The sequence below is a fragment of the Calonectris borealis genome, chromosome 10 (assembly GCF_964195595.1).
Source record: "Calonectris borealis chromosome 10, bCalBor7.hap1.2, whole genome shotgun sequence".
In the NCBI taxonomy this organism is placed as follows: domain Eukaryota; kingdom Metazoa; phylum Chordata; class Aves; order Procellariiformes; family Procellariidae; genus Calonectris; species Calonectris borealis.
The window spans coordinates 18,547,245-18,570,758 of NC_134321.1; the positions used below are offsets into that span (position 1 = coordinate 18,547,245).

General features: G+C 37.6%; 1 protein-coding gene across 2 annotated transcripts; it reads right to left on the bottom strand.

Annotated features, from left to right (window-relative positions):
• Positions 1-521: 521 nt before the first annotated feature.
• On the bottom strand, positions 522-18,134 carry RFT1 (RFT1 glycolipid translocator homolog). Of its 2 annotated transcripts, XM_075159231.1 has the most exons (13): positions 18,028-18,134; positions 17,833-17,918; positions 17,092-17,208; positions 15,031-15,220; positions 14,324-14,425; positions 13,211-13,345; positions 12,228-12,306; positions 11,912-11,962; positions 10,407-10,537; positions 9,018-9,162; positions 6,111-6,216; positions 4,508-4,757; positions 522-3,612 (listed from the first exon to the last, which is right to left on the bottom strand). In XM_075159231.1, exons 1-13 carry the CDS (start codon positions 18,088-18,090, stop codon positions 3,448-3,450), a joined length of 1,620 nt encoding a protein of 539 aa, XP_075015332.1. In that variant the 5' UTR covers positions 18,091-18,134; the 3' UTR covers positions 522-3,447. The 2 variants fall into 2 exon arrangements, with proteins under 2 accessions (XP_075015332.1, XP_075015333.1); XM_075159232.1 differs by lacking the exons at positions 9,018-9,162; positions 10,407-10,537.
• Positions 18,135-23,514: the final 5,380 nt, after the last annotated feature.

A 23,514-nucleotide genomic window follows, 5' to 3' on the forward strand; every position in this document is an offset into this window, starting at 1 on the left:
AATTTCTTTTCCCAAAAACCAACAACCAAAAAAAAGCACACGTGCTCCCCCCACCCTACTTCTTTACAAATAAAGTATTTAAAATACTAGAAAAGAACAAACAGTTAAACAATTGGTTAATTGGTGAATACCTAACACTAGTATTGCCAGTTGCAGCATAATTCAGCTAACAAACTTCATTAAATATCAGGTTTGCTCCTGGCCACTTAAACAGTTTTTATCACAACAATGCATTGTTTAAAAGCAAACAAAGAAACTTGGTCATTCCAATCCATACAAACATACATTTTGACAAAAACAAAGAGGAAAGAAAGTGACTATTAATGATGCCACTTCTCACAAAAATACTACAGTAAATTTTACCACTGTGTGTGTTAGGAAATGGTATATAAGTTTCTAGGTTGATAAATGAACTTATACATAAAAGATCCTAGAAAATCCCACCAAATTTAAACATCAACCGTACCAAAGATACAAGTAACACTCTAATAAGCCTGCAACTGGAAGACAAAAACAAAATGTAAGGGAAATAAATTTTATTTGGTATTATCCTATTATATAACCATTTTATCTTACAGTTGTTTGAATGTCATTCATCCAAGTATTTAAAAAAACCACATCACATGATGTATGAAATCATAACTTTTTCTCCAAAAAAACCCCAGTTTAAGTCTCCTTTGGCTTAAACTAAAGGATTTCAGAAAAACACTGCAAGACAGCTTCATGAAATTTATAGACAAGCATCCCATGTGCCTTTGACAGACTGACAGAACTGCAAATAAAAGGAAAATTTGGTGAAGTTCAAACTCAACTTTGTCCCCGAGTTTGACAGAGTCTGCTTCTTTATAAATAAAGCAATTAACAGCTTTCATGTTAAGGATCATACAGATAAATAAGAAACCAAGAGACAGCTTCATAGATCTGTACTTCCTGTGCCTCCTTGCAGTTTCCTGCCACATAAGATATATTTAAAAAAAAAAAACAAACCACAAAACCCAGCCAACCATCACTGAACTGCTTACAGATCAAGTTTAAAAGAGGAATGTATCCTTGATTTGCAAATGAGCAATGATTAAGCCACCTTAAATGTCTTCCTGATTCATATGAAATTGCATTTTCACTTGTTGAGATGCAAGAGATATTTATAAGCCTCTCCAATATGAAATCAAACTAATTAGTTTAAAAATGCAACTTCTCTTTAAATGCATACACAGCATTTATATTAAAAAAGATTTATGAGACTAGTCAGCCCACTATTTGAGCAGTGAGATCTCACATCACCGTATTTATGACAATACTAGCAGCAGAAGTAATATCACTGCACAGCTGGGATCATAAGACTAGACAAGACAGCATGACTTCAAGCTCATTTTGTACAGAAAGTTCTTCAATCTCCAAAGCACTTTACGTGCAGGGCTATACAAAATTCCTCATTCCAAGAATTAGTTAAAATTCACTGTACAGATTGAGATATTCCCACAGTAAGGTCCCAAAGTCATAGAGAAACTATGACTCTAAAAAAAGTCTGTAAGTTCAACTGTCTTGGTTGTTTCTGAATTATGAACAAGTAAAGGAAAAGAAACCGTAGCGTTGACAATTTATAATAAAGAAGTTTCAACCCTCTGCAATGTATGGAGCTGTACTTCATAACAAACTCTGTACCTGATAGAAAAAAAGAAAAAAAAGCTGCAAGACAACTCAGAAGAGAAAAATTTAAAAGGCAAAGAACTACCAAATTCACTTAATGGGACAGAATAATGTAGAGTTTGTTTTATTTTGATAGATTTCATAACAACTTCAGAAGAATCAGCAAGTGTCTTTCTACTACCTTCCAGCCAGGCAATGGAGACACTACCATTAGCCGAGGAAATGCACCTTTCTCTTCCACTGTCACATTTTGGCTTCTCTGTGAAAATTTTTCAATCACCAAGTTCTCGTATAAAGTATGTCTGGGGATATTCTCCAAGCGAAAATTACCAGAGTTTAGAAAATGTTTCTAACAGTACCAAACTGAAGACACTGATACGAGAAAGCATTTCACTCTGTGAGCTACAGTTACCAGGATGAACTCCACAATGCCATTACAGTGAAGTAATTTTTTAAGCAGTCTGAGGATCTGAGGAATTGCTACATAATTAAACTAAAAGCTTTTGACTGTACATGTCCGAGGACACATTTTTCATTGCTTGACACTTTTTGGTCCATCCAAACACTGCAAAGGCAACACTGTTATAAACCTGCCACTTGTACATTCTGAAACTGCCAAATTCAGATCTTAGACCAGCAATAAATACACCATTAGTGAACCTAAACCAGCAGCCTAACATCTAATTTTACGACTTCTGAATCTCCAAATTTTCAACAATTGAAAAAAAAAATCAATACAAAGGTTAAGATTGAACAAGTAAAGAAACAAGACATGAGGAAAACCGGTTGTAACAAAATGAAGCATTTCTATCCAATAATGAAAATTTCAATGTGCATAAATCCTTGAAAGAAATCCTATTAAATATATTTAACATTCAATTTCACAGACAAAATAAAATTTTATTGAGACAAATTTGTTCATGCTGGCATTTAAAATCTCAGGTAAAAACCACAAACAATGGACTGAAAGCAAGAAGTTTTATGATGAACCTCCTGGAACTTCAGCATCAGTCTGATTGTACTTAACACCTTCTGTAAAACACTGCTCAAAAACCCTTTTTTCTTTTAGATAAGGCTTCAGAGTATTTTTGACAAGTTAATCAATACCCTCATAAATGAATGAAATGCTGAATGAAATAATCTTACATAGCATGGACACATGCTGTGTATTCCATTACTTTACCTGTAAACGTCAGAACTTTCTGTTCACTGCTTTACACTTCAAAACACTGACAACTCAATCTCTCTGCACTGCATTATGTTCTACTTCAGTAATAGTTCTATTGCTATTGGTCCTTGCTCTAGTGATTTATTCAGCTTTTTTTGTTTTGTAGGTTTTGTTGGGTTTTTTTTTTTTGTCAGACCATTTATTTTCTAACCGGTTAAGCAGCACACTGTGCCAAATAAGGGCATTCTCAATTACATCTTAAGATGTAAGCCATATGATGCCTTCAAACCTGTATTCCCCATTGGTAAGAATGGGAGCTCTCTACATGAAGTCTGTCAACTAGGTTATGTCAGAAGGGTGTATCTTAGATCTTCATTCATTACCAAAGAGGCTGTTTGAAGAAAAGCTTAGAAAAGAATGATGCATACAGAGAAAATTACTCAGCGCTCTTTCACTGTACTGACCAGTTTAGAAGACAAAATAATATTCAGGTGGCAAACCTTTTACATTGCCGCTCCAATATCAATGCTTCCAATAAACACATGTGGAAATCTTTTTCCATACAGATCTTATGCAAAAAATACAGTGGTTTACTGCAAGCATGTACAAGAACTGTTCTGCACACGAGCATTTCATGTTCCTTTCTTCATATACCGGGAGAGGAACTGGCTTCTGACAAAGTGGATCAGCTTGGTCTCTGTGCAGAACATAGTAACAGTGGTTGCTGCAAAGCACAGAGCACCCATGCTGATGTGAATCAGCCTTGCCATCCAACCCTTATCGCAGCAGAAGAATACCTACAACAAAGGAAACAAGCAATTGCAGGAAAACTGGTCAGCAAAAAGTAGATATGCTGTCTCAATAAAAAATAAGGTCCAACACCTCTCTTGACCATGCTAACACCACCATCAGGCTGAGCGCAGTTTTGCCACATGCACTGGTCCTACAATAAATCATCTTTAGTAGTCACAACACTTGATTTCTTAAGAAAATTCTGTCAGCAAAAAAATGAACATTCAGTAGATACCTGATAAATGTGAAAGTTACTATTATCTGACATGCAAAAATACGTTAATTGAGATATTAGGAAAACTCTGCTGGTGCTATCACACAAGTCTGCCACTTTGCAGTAATGTATTAGGCTATTTTCTAACAAACCCCACTGGAAATCTCCTATTCCAAAATATAAAGCTCTCCTTTCTAAGGCATAATGGATTTTCAATCTGTCAAATTTTTGTACATTGAAATGCTGCCATCTCCGTATTAATTAGTCTGCACAATTACCACTCTGTAGTCTGAATATATGTGATAAATGTGCTCTTGGCAATTTTTGTTTCCGTTCTTGTTTTGGTTGTTTTTCCTCTACCGCTTTTTATTACAGAATTTTTAATAACAGGTTTTTTGTGCAAAATTAGAATTATTATTAAGAACTACGGACATGGATTTATCTACAGACAGCAGAAATGTGTTAAATTTTATTTTACTTGTCAGACACACCTTCTACAGGTGGCAGAGATGACTTTGTAGCAAAGATAAAATCTCTTTATATTGTACCTTGCCCTGCCTGAAATGGAAGTCTTCCAGCCTACCCCCATCAGCCTTTTTTGCTAATGGCATTTTTCTGCTTGTGGACACAAAAGTCATTTGACACTAACTTTCACAGTGAAAGCCAAATCCGAGAAAGATGCTTACCTCTGAGAAACCAGTGATTACTCCACTTATGATATAAACAAATATCAAAAATGGTGAGGGCAGCAAGCCTGTCAAAGGTCTGTAAGTGCTTTCTTTGAAGTAATCATAGATGTAGTGGGTGCTGTGAGCTATTCGAATACCCATGTTAAAACAGTTGGCAAGGATAAAGCCTATACTGCCATGCCAGTGGGTCAAGAAGTAAGAGATGCACAGAAATGTGAAGGACAAGGCCAGCATAACAAAATTGTACCTAGGAAAAAAAAGAAACAATTTAACAATGTATACAGTTACAGTATTTATTTACTAACTTTATCTTTGAAGAAATACCACAATTTATTTTCTAAAATGAGGAACAGAAATTCTCTTACCATCTTCTAATGGAAGAAGATAAATTTGAGAACGAAGACGTTAATAAAAAAATTCATTGAAAGAATGGAAAATCCATCAAACAAATTAAACCAAGAACTACATTACGTGAAGGAAATTCTATTTTACTTATCAGCTGTATACTCATTTCAGAAAGTCAAATTTAGTAGCAATGATTAGTAATGTAAAAACCTGTGGACATTTTGCTATTTTATTTTAGGTATATATTAAAGAAAAATAACGCTCAACAACAAGATGACGCTTTATTTAGTTTCTGCTCCAAACAGTGGCTTTGAAAACAAGTTCACACTTTAAAGGCGTCACGAAAGCAGCCCTTGCTAAGTCTAAAAAGATACTACTTTGACTGTGGAAAGTAGATCTCATTGAAATTAATTTGGAAAGGCCTTGTAAGGGACAGCTGCTGTCTAAGCGAAAAAACCTTGATGGTAGCACTGGGAAGGCAACCAGGCTTCAAAGTCAACAACCCAGGATGAACACAGAATCAAAAAATAATCCAGACTGGAAGGGATCTCAGGAAGTCCTCTAGTCCTACTTGAAGTAGATAAACCACTTATCTACTCAGATAATTCTGACCCACAGTTTATATCATTCAGAAGTGTACCTGAAGTGTACCTGTAACTGTACAGGAAAAGTTTTTAACAGTTGCAAAGTTTTAATGAGTTTTAAGTGATAGTTTGTCTTAAAAACGGTATCTTCAAGTGCGTGTGTACAGAAAACAAGACTTCACATTCAAATTACTTTTCCAGTTAGTGATGTACCAAAAGTTAATTCAACAATCTTTTCATTTCTTAATTTCTGATCTTTTGACCCAAACACTTAAACATTTGCTAAAGCTTCTACATCTAAATCTACATGCAGACAGCTAACCAAGGGAGTTGGTTTTCAGTGGGGCGGGATATTTTCATGCTGATTTCAAAGGCACCAATCTCTTTATATGGTCACTACAAATAAATTTTTAAGAAAATCAATGTTTATCAACAAATACAAGCATGTAAAAAGCAAAAGTAGTGCCTGTTTGCTTGCCCATCTGTTGCACCCGGCTCTGGAGACAAGGAACATAGCTCTTAAAGTGACTGCAGGAAGAAATTTGCTCTTTGGGAAAAAAGCATTTCCAAGCACATATCCATGCACAATAATTGTTCTGTTTACATTCTGAACTCCAAGCAAACCACACGCAGATGAATTACAGGAATATTCTGGGGACACCATTTCCTACCTGTCTACCTCTTCTTTGCACATCAAAGCAAATGTAAAACATTCTGTTACTCCATTGATAGCAAGAAATAGGACATATAAAGAGTAACATCGGAGGAGATCTGGACCTAAAAAACACATTAGAATGATAAGTAGATTACTATTTCTTTTATAAAACCACTTTGTTTTTACACTCACTAAGAGATAAAAGTTGTAATGTTATCACTAATAATGGAAACTTAAGTTCATTTGAACAAGTTTCCTGTCTAGATATCTTGACAAGAACACAAATAAACAAGTCAAAATAAAAACAAAAATAAAACCCAAAACACCCAAGAATAGCAGTTGTTAGAATAAGAGAGAAGATATCCATCAAAAAAAGTATTTTATTAAAAGGGATTTCCTAATTAAAAATTAATGTTTATCATAACCCAAATCTTCTATTGTACAGAAGTTTCTGGAAATTAATGCAATAGTCATTATAAGGTACTAAAAGCAATAAAATGTATATTTTGAACACAACAGTAAGAAAAACAGAAAGGCTGTTCAATACATTCGAAACTCTGCTAGATGAAAAATGATATTCAGATTTTTATGGTTCACAGATAATTTATACATGACTTCAATATTCTCCATTCAGACCTTAATCTTTTTCTTGTCCTTTAGAGACTGTAACACTGGGAAAAAAATCCCATGCTCTTTTTCACAGGTTAGTGTGCATCCATGAATATTCCTTCTTGATGGCAGCAAAGCAGTTCATATTACCGAGACTCCTCCTGTTTCAGTTCTAAAGAACAACCGCCCAGTGAGCAAACATGGGACAGAGCTGAAGACTTTTCATGTTTGCATAAAAACATTAGACTACAGAGCACTTGGAAAGAAAAAAATATATCCAAATAAATATATCCATGAATATCTGGTCAAGTAAGTCAGTATGCATGCTCAACATTTCATTTTCACACATTATCATTAGGTAAAAAAAATAAAATTACTTGTGAGTCACTTGACTTGCATCCATATTCCTAAACATAGTTCTTTTCAGTCAAGTAAGCATGTCTAAAAGATTACGCCCAGGCACTCATTCTTGAAGAAAAAGAGGGACAGAAAACATTTTTTTCATAAAAAGAGTTGGCTGCCGGGATCCAGAATGACAATCTTTCACAACATTGGCTTTCAAAATTAGAAACAAATCTGATAGAACCAGCAGCAAGACAACTCAAAACAACATGCAAAAGTTATTAACATTTTTTCTTGGTTATGCAGACACAGGGGTTTCCTTAAAATCACTGTACATATCAAGTACTAGCTTCCAAATAACATGTAAGGGCCTAAAGCAAAAATATCTAAATGCTTAACATTTAAAAATAGAAAAGCGTCCATGGGGTTAGAATATATCAAATGATCTTAACATGAATAAAGTAATTGCAATTAATTTTAATACCCAATAAGCAATATTCCAAGGTTACGGTTTGAAGGTGCAGAACTCTAACAAGTGCAACTGTCGTCAACACAATATACTGCCTCATGCTTTCATCTTCACTGTAACTTTCTCTTAATTATAATAGATGTGAAATGGAAAATGCAAGCTACAACTCTCCCACAATGGCACACAGGCAAAATTTCCCGAGAGAAATGCAACAAAAAAGCTCCCCTGAGGTGCTGCTAAATCTTCACCCAAGATAGATCAGCTAGGAGCCGAGACATTACACAGGGCTCAGCTACAAGACAGATTGTTTTTTCTAGCAGGAGCTAATGTAGGTCAACTGACAAACCACTGAAAGAACCCAACAAAACTCCAGGCTACAATTTGTGTGTTTATGTTTCAAGAAGGAATTAAATGAACATCTACTTTCTCTCCTGAAAATCCAAGGTGACCTACGAATTCCTTGACTGCTTCTGTGGACAGATCTGTAAAACTTACCCCTCAGTATGTATAACCATAGCAAGATTGTTACCATTACGTGGTTGTCCTGGTTTCGGCTGGGATAGGTTAAATTTCTTCCTAGTGCTGTGTTTTGGATTTAGTACAAGGAGAATGTTGATAACACACTGATGTTTTCAGTTGTTGCTAAGTGCCCTCCTAGTCCAAGGACAGCTCCCGTGCCTACTGACTGAGCTAGGTACACAAGATGGGAGGGAACATAATCAGGACAGCCAGCCCAGCTGGCTAATGGGGTATTCCATACCATGTGACGTCATGCTCAGTATATGAACGGTAGGCGTGATCCAGGAAGTACCGATCGCTACTTGGTTATCGGTCAGCACGGGTGGTGAGCAATTGCATTGTGTATCACTCATTTTGTATATTCTATCATCATTATTATTATTATTATTTTCCCTCTTCTGTTCTATTAAACTGTCTTTATCTCAACCCACGAGTTTTTCTCACTCCTACCCTTCCGATTCTCTCCTCGTCCCACTGGGGGGACGGGGGGAGTGAGCGAGCGGCTGCGTGGTATTTGGCTGCCTGCCAGATTAAACCACGACAATGGTTTAGCACTATTAAAAAAAAAAAGTATTATTGTTTCTATGCTAAAACTATGGATTGTTTGGTTACAGTTTGTTGTATGGGTTCTGAGGGGATTTGTCGTTGTTGTTTGAAACAGCTGGAATTAGCAATTCTACATCATGGAGTGGTCAAACAATCCTTTAAAATGTTCTTTTCCAACAATGTCAAATTGCAGGAAGGTAGAGCCCCAAACCCGATCATACTTATTTAGAGCTCCTCAGTATATTTTAGTTTAAGGTGACTACATATTAAAGATGCTATTACAAAGGCACGAGTTCTGGATTCAGACAAACTAAGTCACTGATTTCAACAGGTGTTTTACAGAAAAAAAAAAATTCTGCTTATTTACCCAAAAATTCATCATAGCTGCAGTTTCTCTTTTTAAAGAATGGCTTCTTTGCCAGTTCCATAAATCTTTACCTGTTCCAGAACTGAGCATTGAGCCTCCGTAAATATCCAGAGCCAGCTGAGAATAGGCATAGCCAAAAACTGTGATGGTAAGGCCAATCAGAAGCACAAGTTTCAACAGCAATTCTAATACATTTGCAGCCATAGCAACATCACCCTGAAAAAAATTTTAGTCAATTACATGAATCAGAATCAATATAATAGTTATTTTCACACAGAAAAGCTACTTCACAGAAAAAAATCAGTTTTCACAGTGTAAAAAGGTGTGAAACTTATTCTTTGTAACTGAATTATCCATACACATGGTCTTAACTTCCAACAATTTTTATAAATTTATTATTCCATTCTATGTTTTACACATTACAAATTTTACACAAATGTTAGCCATGAACATGTCTGTTCAAGAAAATGTGCAAACAACACTTGCACCTGTTTATCAGTTAGTAAATGGCAAAGAAGAGCACATGGCATCTGCCCAAGGCCGCAGTTTTGAGTCAGCGGGAGGGTCAGATTTTTATTACTGCATGGGACTACAGGATTTGCCACACCAGAACAAGCAACTTCTCAGTTCTACTACCTCATTACAAGAAGCATTCTTATAATTCTTGTAACGTAATGTAATTTCAGTACATACAGCGAAAACTCATAACCATTTTGCCAGTTACATATATCAGGTACACTATGTATAAAAGATACATATACGTACATCTTTCTCAGCCCACCAATGACCTGAAGCATGGAATTTGTTTAACTGCGTGCTACGGCGCAAGTAGCAGGATTACTGCACGAAGTTGTCACAGTATCAGACAAAAGCCCAGGCTGACCTTCATGACTGATCAAGAACTTCTTTCCTAAAGCATGCACGAATATTACTCTGTGGAACAAAGCTCTTGTTTGTTTAACCATTGACATTCCACATACAATTCAGAAGCTCCAGAAAAATACAATTCTTCCCAGAACTGCACTCTTTGGAAACATTACTGTTTAATACTTAACAACTACTTATATTTTCAAGTAAGTCAGATATTTTCAGACAGCATTTATTTGATAGAAATAGCATGCTTTCATGATTTAAATAATTGCCTAAGTATATCTGGAAATACACGGTACACTAGGGTTTACATCACACTGTTGGAGCAGATGACGTTAACTTCAGTTATAATACAAGGCAGTATTACGCCACTGAATATCTTAATTTCTATTTCATTAGCATTTTACCTATTTTCTTTTCTTTTTGGTTCAGCCTCACTTGACATGTTCGTTCACCACTTCAACTGTTCAATTTTATCAGCCTTTATACTCAAATTTAAACACACATTCTGTCAATCACGGTGCTGTGATGCAACTTATCTGTAATATAAATCAAGCATTTGACACGTAATTAATCCAAAATAAACATACCTGCTTCTGATCCTTTACATTCTTCCCTCTTTCCAACACTTTAGCAAAAAAGACATAAAAACTCTCCTCAATAGGCAAAAAGATAAACCTGGCCACCAGTGAACCAAGATTATTCACGATATCATATACACCTTAAAACAAACAAACAAAAAATCATAGCAGCAACCTGTAATTTTTTTAGACACATTTTAATTCCAAGTCTTTAACAATGACATGAATTCTAATTTAAGATTTCCACCGAACAAAGAGAAAACAAGTGGAACTTAGTGCAACATTAAAGCAGTGTTCCCTAAAAATTCTGACAGTCATGGCAATCACAGCTCAAAATTACAAGGCTTGCTCCTAGATGGCAAAGCTAGGACAAAAGCATCAACTACTGACATGTGAATCTAGTAACAGCACCAAACTACATTTAAAATTCTTACTGTAGAGGAAGTTAAAAGATCCTGATGAATTTCACTGAATGAGAACAGGAATGTAGGGATTTACTGATACAGGAGAAGAGTGTGAAACTGTTTTTTCTTTTTACTTTCACTGAAGTGGAAGAGCAATCCTACATGACATTTTACCAGCACTTCCATCCTCAGCAGGATATTGCTCCAAACCTGCTAAGACATCTATGTGTATATATATATACACACAGTACAATCATTGAGAGCATACAAAGTCAGGCATATGGATAAGTGCTTTACATATTCACAGTGAAATAACAGAATAAGGTTCTGGCTGATTTCATAGGACTTGGAACCAATGTTTCTCAACATTTTGAGAGTACAGGCATTTTACTCATTGCTCTTTTAAAGACCCTTCAAGCAAGAGGCAGCTCAATTGTTCTGCAGGAGAGGGGGATCAGAAGTGGCCGCAGTTACTGGTGGCAAGCCCATATACTCAGTATTTAAGGGGGAACATACTACTGCCAGCAATTAAAAGTAATTCAAACAAGCCAAGAAACTTCTAACAGTGGGCCAACAATTACAGCTTATTTTCCTTCCCCAAGCTATAAAGACCTAAGGTGCTGGCACCTCAGTCATCTGAACGGCTACTGACATACATTACTCTGTGACCACACTGAATTCTTTTACAGAACATAATTCAGTTTTGAGATGCAATGCTATGAACAATGATGTTCTTGCCGTAACAGCTAACACAGATTCAAAGGGAAGACAGAAAACAGCAGGAAAACAGAATTACAAAAACTGAACACATAACTATAACACATCAGATACTAATGAAGTTCTTTTTTTAAAAAAAAAAGATATATGGTATCGCATATCCAATTGGAAAGTTTTGACCCACAGAAAAAAAATTAAAATCCGGATCTTAAATTAAATTATTTTCTAAATCTGTATCAATCATTCTCCGAAATGTATCTCAAAGTCACAAAGGCTTTGAAGTCATCTCAGATTTTCAAGTTATCTTCAAATACTTTAAGGCATTTTCAGAACCATCTAAAGAGCAGTGACTAAGAAAACTGTGCCACCATTCCACAACACCATCACACTTACCCTGATCTCCAAAATTTAACACGTTCAAAAAAGTCATCACGTATCGTTCACCTGTAAGTTCAAAATAAAGAACTTAAGAAAAAGTCCCTAAATCTTTCCCAGTACTTGTTCAGGCACTTCCAACATTAAGTATTCAAGAGACAAAGTCAAAGGGGACAGCACCTAACTCAGAATACCCTCAAAAACTTCATTCAGGTTGGTAACATCTCTGGAAGTCGCATGCCCACACCCCTCCCCAGCTTTCTCAAGCTTTAAATCAATTTTGTACGTAGTATTCACTGGCCCTCCTCCATCACAACTATACATCAAGCCCCACCTTCTGTCAAAATCTGTTTCAAGAAGGATTGTTTGAAGAAACTCCAAGTCAACCGTGCTTCCTTCCAGTTAACAAAGGTCTGCAAAAAAAGAAGTACTGAAATGTAATAAACAGGATTGAAACTACAGAGTAGAAATAGAAAATACAAAGCCAGTACACTACTCTAGGCTAGCTCTAACTGTAATGATGAGGAAAACCCACAATGCCATAGCTACTAACATCTAATCTAAAATATTGCTAAATTCCAACACCAATTTTTTTTTCCCTTGCTGAAAATTACTATTGTTGCAGATAAAGTACCCAAACCAGGTTTCTACAGAAAATACTATTAAGTTAGAGACTGGGGGAAAAAAAAAAAACACACTTAACCCATGTTTAACTTTCACCTTCACTGTAGATATAAATTGTTTACTGCTTTTCAAACTGTCCCCACAAGTCTTGCAACCAAGAACTGCCTTTATCTTTGCTATCTGCAAATCTTTTTCAAAATGTCTTCTTCCTCACTGTGTCTTTTCATTTCTTTTTTTGCCTCATTTTCTTTTGAGAGGACATCAGAGATATTTGAGTATCTGTAGGATACTATGTACCACCATGTTTATATTATGGAAAAGTCCAAGTACCAAAATCCATGGTAAAATCGTTCTGGTTTCTTTCCTGTCTCAGATGCAATGATACCTGGGGTCATTCCCCTGTGCACTGCAGATGTTCTACCACCAGTTAATGGTTTGTGTAAAGACACTAAAAGGTAAGTCAGCCACAAGCCCATAACAACGAAGAGGACAAGTTTCATAATGTTTTTCTGACAAGGATTTTATTGATACAAACGACAAACAGAATTTGTATGTAATTTTTTTTTAATCAGTCATATATTCTACAGTGCAGAGATATCCTCAAAATCACTCAATTAACTCCACTATCTCAAACTAATTTTCAAAGTTCTCTCAAGAAAAACTTAAAATCAAGAAGTGAACTGTGCAACCTACCTCATCTTCCACCAAGTTAGGTAATAGAGCTTTCATTCTAGCAACTGGAAATGACTTCTTTGTTGCTTCAGGAGACCCCAAAAACATCACAAAATAAATTACATAGCACATTACCAAAACACTGACATATAAAAGCTGCAAAGACAGGGAAGGAGAGAAGAAAAACAACCAGTGATATAAAATGAACTTACAAATGCAGAATTACATGCCAGAGTTCCAAATTCAGTGAGAACAAAATGTAGTAAGTAGTCCTTATTCCTGTTAAATTTTAAACTAGGTAAAAACTTTAATCCCCCCAAGAATGCTGTTGATTTTTTTTTAATCTGTAGGTTATCATAGCTCTTTGCCAACCTTCATGTTCTATTCAGCATTTTTAGAATGATTATTTAAAGTCCAAATATAAAGCAATAACTCACTCAATCAAAAAACAAGTTGACAGAGTAGCTACCATCTACATCTCTTTTTTTGACAGTTATAAGCTATCTACTACAGCCACTGCAAAAACTGAACAAAAAAATAACCAAATGTCCACATCTGAGATGGATCACATTTTCATTTCCAGGTAAACTGATATCGCACCAGCAACAACCCTATTTTTCAGGTGCCAATTCTTCATTGTAGTAAAGAAAAAGTTTTAATCCGAGTACGTATTACACGTGATTAGCACCTTCTGATAAAGTGATATAGGTTGGTGGTACAGGCTGATAAAATTACACGTGATTATAATCTTCTGCACAGTAAAATCCAAAATCTAACATTAATACTGAAGCCATGTGGTAAGCAAAGTCTTCAAGCATTAGAATGTATAACTGATTAAAAAGAAGAGTTAACATAAAGCTTATACAGAATAACATAAACTTATTGGCAAAACGTGCCTTCACAGACAGAACAAGGTGCTTTCTTGTACATCCATTAAACTGCTCGGGGTCAAAGTGCCAAGTCAATAACAAGTATTAGGAAAATACTAAATACAAGTGCTAAATCTTAAACCTCCCAGGAGCATTTTCTCTCACCTCCTCCAAGTTATTTAGCAGGCTAAATGTCAAAGGCAGCGACAAATAAAAATTCAGATGAATGAAGAATTTATAGAAAAAGAGAACACAGGAAACTTACCTGAGCCAAGGAAAAAATGTAGAGGCCCCACTGAGGGTAAAGGACTACTAAAATAACCGTCAAAATGCATTTTGACACTACTGAAAGGCTTTCAGCAATTACCTTTAAGAATGAGAAAATAGAGGAGGTTTATTTTCTGCCAACTTAACCACATACAAAAACTTAAAACACATTAGTTTCACACAGAATTTATGTAGGAATATAAGACTTTCAAAGTTGGTGTGACTTTATCACAGAGTTTCTTTCTGCTGAGTTGGCCATCTTAGATTGTAATTTCTCTGTTAATTTGCTATTCTTGCATTTCACAATTCCTCCATTGCACTTTCCCAGTCCTTTGTATGGCACTTAAGGGAGAAAATTTTACTTGAGACAATCACGTTCTCAATTGTTGCATTTCACAATTTCATGCCAACAATCAATCAAAATGCAAAATTGTGGAAGCTGTGTGCCTCTCCCTCCAATTAAAACTCATGATTAAGTATTTAATGATCACTAAGGTGATAACTTCTAAATAAACCAACTTTCCTGCTTTAACAGGTACAAATTCATGTCTATGTTACAATTATGTCATACAGCACTAAACAGTACACACAGGTTGGTTTTTTTTTATATGCTTGAGTATACAAAGATCTAGTTCAGGAATCCATTCTTTTCAATAGAGAAAGGTAATTCCACACACACACATACACCCCATGTACTTTACTAACCTTAAGTCTCACAAACAAATGAGCTTGTGCCAAAACCCAGAACGGTTCTCCCAGAAGTTCAATAACTGCAGAAAGGCCAAATGCCACTACACCAGCCTGATAATGAGGAACCACAGAAGGATCAGGTACTTCAAGCAAGTGTAGCCAGACTAAGCCCAAGAAAATAGACCAAAAAACACCAAGAGGAACCCTAAAAAGTTAACATAAAAACAATCAATAGAAACATTACTTAAGCAGAAAAAAAACAAGACAATTAGATTAAAATTTCACATATTGCCATAATAATTAAAAAAAAAAGCCGAGAATTAATTTCTCTTGTTACAATACCAAGAATAATTTTTTTTGTAATGAACATTTCAAGGCATTCTTCTGCAAGACACGGAAAACATTTTTCTGACTTGTCTATTTTCTACTCAAGAACCTAACACAAGGTCAACTATCTGCATTTCTTGTTCCCTAGGACCAAACAATTTGGATCCCATATCAGCCTGCAGAACACTGCAAACGCCTCATTGCTGCAATTTTTTGTAGTCTGTGGTTACCAGGGGTTTGGCAGACAAGCTTTGTTGGATCTTGCTGTAACAGATAAAGATGCCACCACTCCAACTGCTAGTCTCGCTCTTCCAAAAATCATTGGTTCTCCAGAAAGCACCAGCAGAGTGAACAGAAGAAAATGCATGCCTGTACCTCAGGTATGCCAGTTCACAATACTCTACTGTAGCTGAGAGCCACTTTGACTACTGACTGTAGCTAAAAAGCCAAGCTAGGCACAGGAGTGCAGACGTGTATTACCTTCTGTTGACACTGCTTCAGGAACACGAAGCTTCTGGCAGAGGCAGAAAGTTTTATATCATTGCAGCAGGATCTATTTGACCCTCCCATTATCAGATCCCTAAGGTATCTAACATCAAGCTCCTAAGACGTATTTCAGATCCTTCAAGAAAGTTAATCTTCTTTTTAAGTTATGCTTCTCTATGAGGAAAAATTTAAAAAGAAAAAGGTGCACACAGTCATTGTTAACTAACAGTTAATGCCCACTTGAAAGGCTGTCAAATAGCAGAAAACTGATTATAATACAGTGAAGAGAACAGATATAATACATTTAAAATATTAGTATTAAACCTATCCCTGAAAGGGACAATCCCTCTTCTTTACACCTCAATGCAGATGACCATGCACAACCTCCCATTCCTGGGCCAGATCTAATTAAGAGCTGTGCAGTTCCACAGAAAGTCAGTAGGGTGACCCAACGGAACACTACTATGCAGGAGTATCAGACATGTAAACTTACTTCTCAACCCACCTAACCGTAGCTGCACAGCTGCGAGATCTGACAGAGGGGAAGCAGCAGAGTGGTGGGTCCAGGAACCACAAGGGAGAAACAAGTCATAAAATCCACTTAGCTGCAATGTGCGATTACACTCTCTGGCTGCTGCTTCACATAGACTTTAAGCTATCCACTTTCTGCTATAAACAGCACTGCAGCTGAAAGAAGTAGTCCTACTTATTCCCTGTTGTTTAATTCCAACCCTTTCTTTCACCCTTTCACGTCCCTCCTATCCAACACAAACATTTGTGTTGCCATGCCATTAAACTGCATCAAGGCTCAAGCCATTGAAAAAAAAGTTGGGGAGGGGGGGAGAAAAAAAAAATCTAAAGCAGCTTCACAAATGCATATCAAGTAATAAAAGAGCAAGACTGAGCAGGCAGAGGAAAAAAGAAAAAAAAAAAACAAAGGACTACATATTTGTGCAACAGGATCTTCCTTTAACAGCTACAATATAAATGAAACTCCAGGCTAAATGACAGAACAAATGACTCCTGATAACACCTTTGGTGATGTGCTTTCCCATGTGCTCCAAAAAAAGATCCAAGTTCATAAATGCTAAAGCAACAGACTTGACCAGCTTCCTGCATCAATCCTGAAACATGACTGAGGCTATTAAATAGTCAATGCTGAAATAATTACCTCAGTAAATAAATACTTGCTCTTATTTTGTGAGCTCTCAGACAAGAATTAGAAATAAGTTCTAAGGAAGTAAATTTTTAAAGGTGTCTTACGTCAGCCACAATAGATTAATTGTTTTGGTCCAGTTTCGCTTTGTACTTCCACTCAAACAAGCTCTGCGAAATGCCTCCCTGGCTAGGAAGACAACTGTTGAATACAGTAGAGTTAGCCTAAAGGGGGTGGGGGAAAAAAAGGAGAGAAAATTATTTCTTTACATACTACTTCTGAAGGCCTTCATACAGTAGCATCACTGGCAGTGTTTACACAGGACTGCCTGACAGACAAGTCTATCAGGTATGCAAAGAAAACGTGGTAAGATGAGGTAAATTATCACCACCTCCTAAAAAAGGAGGGAAAGTAATTACCTGTGATTATTCAAATGGCAAAAATACTTTAAGCATGCTATAAACCAAAAACGCAGTTGCAAAATTTATTGTATAGCAACAGCATGTAATACGCAATTGTGTCCAGCTTGTCCTCAGCAAGCTGATGGATTAACATGAAAATAGGCCAGCAGTACCTCTGCTTCACACCAAAAAAGAAACTCGGAGACATTCAATGATCAAACACTGTAAAACAACAGTAAATTAAACAGCCTTTTGCAAAGCGTTATTAGCGACACACCCTACAGTCCATAAACCCCGAGATCCTATACCAAAACCAAACACTTTCAAAAAGCCCCATCACGCCGGGAGCCCTGTTCCCAGGGAAGCCTCACGTATGTCGGGCGAACAGCGCGGTCGGGATGCGGGACACGGGCTTCCAGCCCGGGTGCGCTTCAGCCTCCTCCTCACCTGACGTTGACCACGCCGATCAGCTCTCTGGAGAGGTAGCGCAGAGTGAAGGCGTTCAGCCCGAAGGTGACCACCCGGAACAGCACCTGTGAAGGAAGCCGCACGGGAAACACCTGCGGGCCGAGCGGGGCTGAGGCGGCTACCGCCGGGCACCGCGGAGGAGGAGGAGGGGGGCGGCCCGGGGCGGCCCCGCACCTGCAGCAAAGCGCTGGAGGAGGCGAGCCGGGTGGTCTGGCTGAGCACGTCCTGCGAGGCCATCAGCTCCCCGCCCTGCCCCGCCGGCAGGAAATGGCGCCGCCGCCGTCGCGCCTCGATCGCGTCAGCGCGGCCGGGACCGCCCCGGTCTACGGGCGGAAAGCGGGTGCGGGGCGGGAAAGGCGCTGGGAGCGGAGGTAGCGCTCTGCTCATCCAGCTGCTAACAGGCTAAACGAGTCCTTTTCAGTAATGCTTTGGACGTAAATGGTTGACTTCCAAAACGACTGGGCACTCCAGTCTGCTCGGACGCTAAAACTAACGTTCAGCACCAGCTTTCTGCTTCGCGAACAGGTATTCCACTGAAACAACCCCCAAAACTGCACACTGGTTTGTGAGACGAGAGATCAGATTAAATAGCATTTCTGACAAGCGCTATTTTCCAGAGATTTCTGAAAAATCTCCATGCGAGTTTCACCAATTCCTTTCTAAACCATGGGCAAACCCACCACTCTTCCCTGACTCCCGGAGAAAGACAACCAAAGCTGAGCTAAAACACCCTCGCTGCAGGAAAAAGAAAGCATCTTTCTTCATTCTGTGAAAAAAACCCAAAACAAAACCAACCAAAAAAACCACCTTCAAATAGCAAAGCTGAAATTCAATTGTAACAGACTTAAATTTAATAATACTGACTTGAAGTCTTCCAAACAGGTAAGACTTTAGACTCAGTGTAAATCAGCACAGTAGTTCCACACTATTTCAGATTATTATTTAAGCAGCAATATATAAAAAGATTGTATCTTTTTACGTTACAGAACATTCCCTTCAAAAGCAGGGCTTGTGGCTCAGAAGTCACATTCTTCTTAGCAATGCTACAGTTAACTAAAACTTTTCATGTCAAACAGCAGCTACTAGAAAGTGTTTTCGGGGGCGGGGGGGGGGGTGTTATAGAAGGGTGTTCTAGTTAGAGGGGAAGAAACATTGCCGCCTCTCCTCTCCTGTTAGGCAGTTTTCCAGTTTTCAAATGGAAAAGGCAATTAAAAAGGTTGTCCTGACTCAGGCTCTAGGCTTTTCTTAGTGGCAGTTATGTGACAGCAGACTTGTGCTGATGTCAGTAGGGGTGGTTGAACTGTGGGGATTAAAACCCATCACAAATTACCAGATACGCTGCACAGTGAAACAAAAATGCAGCTGAGGAGCATAAAGCATGCAGCATCTACCAACACTGCAGTAAGGATGTATATTTTTTTTTTTATATAGATATACACACACACACACACATATATATACACACACACAAACATTTTCATGACAAAAGTAGGGAACTTCAAGAAATATAACAGGAGAAATTAGCATGCTAACTGGAGGCAAAAATCCGACCTTTTCAGGCATCTGCCATGGGCAACAGTAAGTGACAACTACTGATGTTTTGTTGGACAGTTCGGCTTGTCACCTCATAAAGCTGAAACAGAAACAGCTGCAAAGCATGGGGAGGTGGAAAAAGACGAAAAACAACTGTAACTTCAACTGTTTTTAATAGGAAACAGCTTTGCCACTTACACCCTTTTGGCATTAATGCATCTAAGCCACTAGATGGCAAACGGCTTTTGAGGCAGCCAGCAGCAAGAGACACTGCTCAATCCCCAAAGCACATGCTTGAGGTTAGACTGAAAGTGAGTATTTTTACTCCACTAGCATCTTTCAGATTCTACTGCATGTTATGTCTGAACAATAGTTAGAATAGGCCAACTCGTAACAGTAATGTGGCACAACACAGGTCAAAACCAGAGTAAGAGCAATATTTCAAACTTACAAATCTACCTATCAGCTAACTTGATTTTATTCAAAACTGTGTGTGAGCAAGGCTTAACAACTGAGTTGACAGAAAATGCTTATTTTTAGTAACATAATTTGAGAATAGGTATAACTCAAAGGAGGACCAAGTTACTGAACTGGCATACAGTGTCAAGAATATGACAGTCAAAACAATTGCTTTCCAATTCCCACAGCAGGCAATGCCCCCTTAGAGCATTCCTGTGTCCTCTCACCGCAACATATACCCCTTTTGGTTGTCTTGAGGCAACCGTTTGTGGTAGCATACTCTAAAATAATTCACTTTCCTTAACAGCAAAGGAGGCAAGATAAACTTAATTACTATAAAGCTCTTTACTCCCAGAGCTAGGCTACATCCGTAACTAAACTAGGCTGGATGTTCCTCCAGCACAGAACACGCACTCCTTGGCTCGGGACAATGGGATAAATCCCTGTTGTTATTAGAGGTATGTGGAACCTCTACGGCAGAGAACCACCTCTTTGATCTACTCCAAATTTGAACTAGTCCAAAAAGACTGGACAGTTTACATACAGACCTTAGAATGAGTTGGGACTGTTCCTTCAGACTTTCAAAATCTTAGTGTTTCATGGTGCTCAGTAGCTGTGTTCCACTAGAGATAACTGTATTTCATCACCCCATTAATAACGTATTTCAAGATGAAAGGTGGACTTTGACTTCAAATTACAACCTTTATATAAGTTGAAAATTTAAAACCAGTTAAGAGCAGTTAAAGACCTTCCATAATACTACTTCCTCAGAAGGGGTCATCTTCAGCTAAAATATTACAGCTAATTTCTTTTGGGACAAAAATTCCCAAATTAATGACGAAGTGAGACTGGGAAGCAGGAATCTATTACATCAGCAGTGAGACCTTGAAACAAGCCTGATCAGTTGCGACTTCTGTTCTAAAACAAAGATCTCACTGTAGAATCAAAATCAAATCCAATATAAAGGATCAATAGCAAATTTGCATTTTATTAACCCAAATAAATACTGCACTTTATAGTTAGTAATCTATTTTAACATCTTAATTTTATTTGTGGGCTTCCTTTCCCTTAAAGGTCACTTGAGGAATCAAGTTAGAAAATCAAACGTGCTATGAAATCATAAGCAAAGTTCTCTGTTGCTGCCTGATACCTCCTAGAATAGTGCATGAAGTAATACAAAATGACAGAGTAGGCTGTGAGCTAAAGACTGTAGATTTCTGCTGCTGCTGAAAAAACTTTTAGCTTTGCAGTCAGGACCAATTTTAGAAACAAGCAAAAGAAATACTCAAAAACCCTGGTGCTGGCTGAGCAACCTTCCCCCTCAATAGCATCCTCTCCAGTTGATTCAGTGCACAGAGACCAAGCAAGATCCCTGACGCCCATAAGGAGCAGCCAAATGCTGCTGCTCACACACCCAGCCCTGTCGTGTGCCTCTGCAGCTAGAAGGTGAGCAGCTAGAAGGTGAGGCTCTGAGGGCAGCAGACCATCCCAATAGCATGCCCTGCATTAAAAGACGGATACGCACTCCTGTGCCCATCCTTTTGACCCGCAGCATGATTCTGTCTCATGGCTGGACAGGTGGATCCTAGTAAAGGAGACAAGCTGGTACAGAACTGGAGATGTGCAGTACTGGCTCTGCAGAGCTCACTTATCACAATACCCCACACTTTGTAGGGAGCGTAAAGCTTAACAGAACTGCTCTGCTTCTGCTACAAATCCAGAGTTTGCCATTTCATTAACGAGGACAAAATACTTAATTCCTGGGGCGGCAAAAGATTATTTTCCCTAAACTGCTCAGAAGCCTTGTGCCAGCCCAGGACAAATTATGTTAAGTCTGGTTTTATTTTTCTTTGTTTCTTTTTAAAAAATAACACATAGAAGAGATCTGTCTCTTTGTTCCTGATCATATAAAGCTTGTTCCTTTACCGAAATAACTAGGAGGTTGGGGTCAAAACAAGGAGTCACACAGAGACTTACCAGACTAGGCGCTAAATCTCATTAAGGTTTTTTCCCTCCTGTGAGTACCCCTCTCAGATCAGGGACATATCTGGGCCTGAGGATGTAAAATTTCCAATTCAGCGCAGAACTGCAGGAAGCAAAAGAGATTCACAGGCCATTCACCAGCAAAGGACCCACTAAGGAGTTACTGCTGTACCAGTTTCTCTCCCCTCCAACCAAAGTGTCCCTGGAGGGCTTTTTAGATTAGTTTCCCGAGGCCTTGTGTACGGAGTTAATCTCTCTGTGCATGTTAAATGGTTAGACAAAAATTTGCATTTTTTTTTTCCAGGCTGCATTATTAGTTCAGCAAGGATTTAATTTATGTCCTTTCTTTGGGATGGAAGAATAAAGGGGCTTCCTGAAGAATGCAGAGGAGTGTTTTTTTCTGTGATATGCTACATTTGAAAAATGGACTGTCTCGGCTTTCCAGAATAGCCTTTGACTCTGTAGTATTAGTGTTAATTTTGCCTCACATGTTTTCACAGTGCATTGGCCTTTAATGCACTGTTTATATGTAATTTGATCAACTGGTTTTGCTGCCTTATCAATTTCACTTTTAAATTCAACTTTTATTTATTGAAAGATTTTATGTATTAAGTATATGGAAGATTGACACTTTCTTACATGTAAAATGTAATGTAAACCAATGTTCAATTCAAAGGAAAAGCAAAAAAAAATGCAGCAAATATACAAGTCATAGTAAAATATTAAGGATGGGATAGTGCTAAGTTTTCAAAAACAGTGTCAAATGATTACACTGCATACATTACAGTATATAGGCAGATTTTAAGAAATAGCATACATTGATTAGAAGAGCAAAAATGAGCGTTCTGCACAATTCTGTCTGCTTCCAATAAGCTTTACACTTTTCTTGTTCTCTTTGCAATTTAAAAATCTGTAACCTTCAACAGACATTCTAAAATCTACAAAAACCCTCCAAGTTCTTTAATCTGAGAGAAGTAATAAATTACAGTAGTTTTATCACTGGAACTGACAAGCTCCTTGCTTAAAATTCTTGCAAAATTTGTACGTTCCTGAAACATTTACATAATCAATTCTGCACAATCTTTACTGTCCTGCGTGTTCTAAATACTAAGCATTTCCTTTCTATGTATTTATATATGTTCAACTGAAGATGCCTTCTATCTTGCCTTCCTCAAGGCTAGAAATTCCAGCCATTTTCACTATGATCTGACTAACAGTCTCTGTCTTACCTGTCTCTTAACTGGCTTAGGAAACTTTGTATCAGCCCCTCACTTTGAACACTGAATAGACTATCTAATTGCAGTGTGCTTTGGAACCCTATCAATATATAAAATGAGAAAACTATAATGGAACATCTCTCAATCTTTTTGGAAAGTTTATAATGTCAGCAATAATCATAAATGAGAAGTTCTCTTGTGGGTTGTTTCCTTTACCTTGTAAAATATTAACTGCCTTCATTTATTGTTCATGTCAGATACATGCAACTTCAACTATCACTATGATAAGTACTGTTTCTGGGGGGTAGTACACATCAAATTCTGACCTACAAACTTGAATTATAAATGTGGTGATGAGTAGGTGCTGAGGCAAAACAGGCACATTTTTCCTCCTTCCTGTGCATTCTGTAAGATTAACTTCACAGTTATACTTGCTGCTGCAGGTTTGGTGTTGACTAATGCATTACTA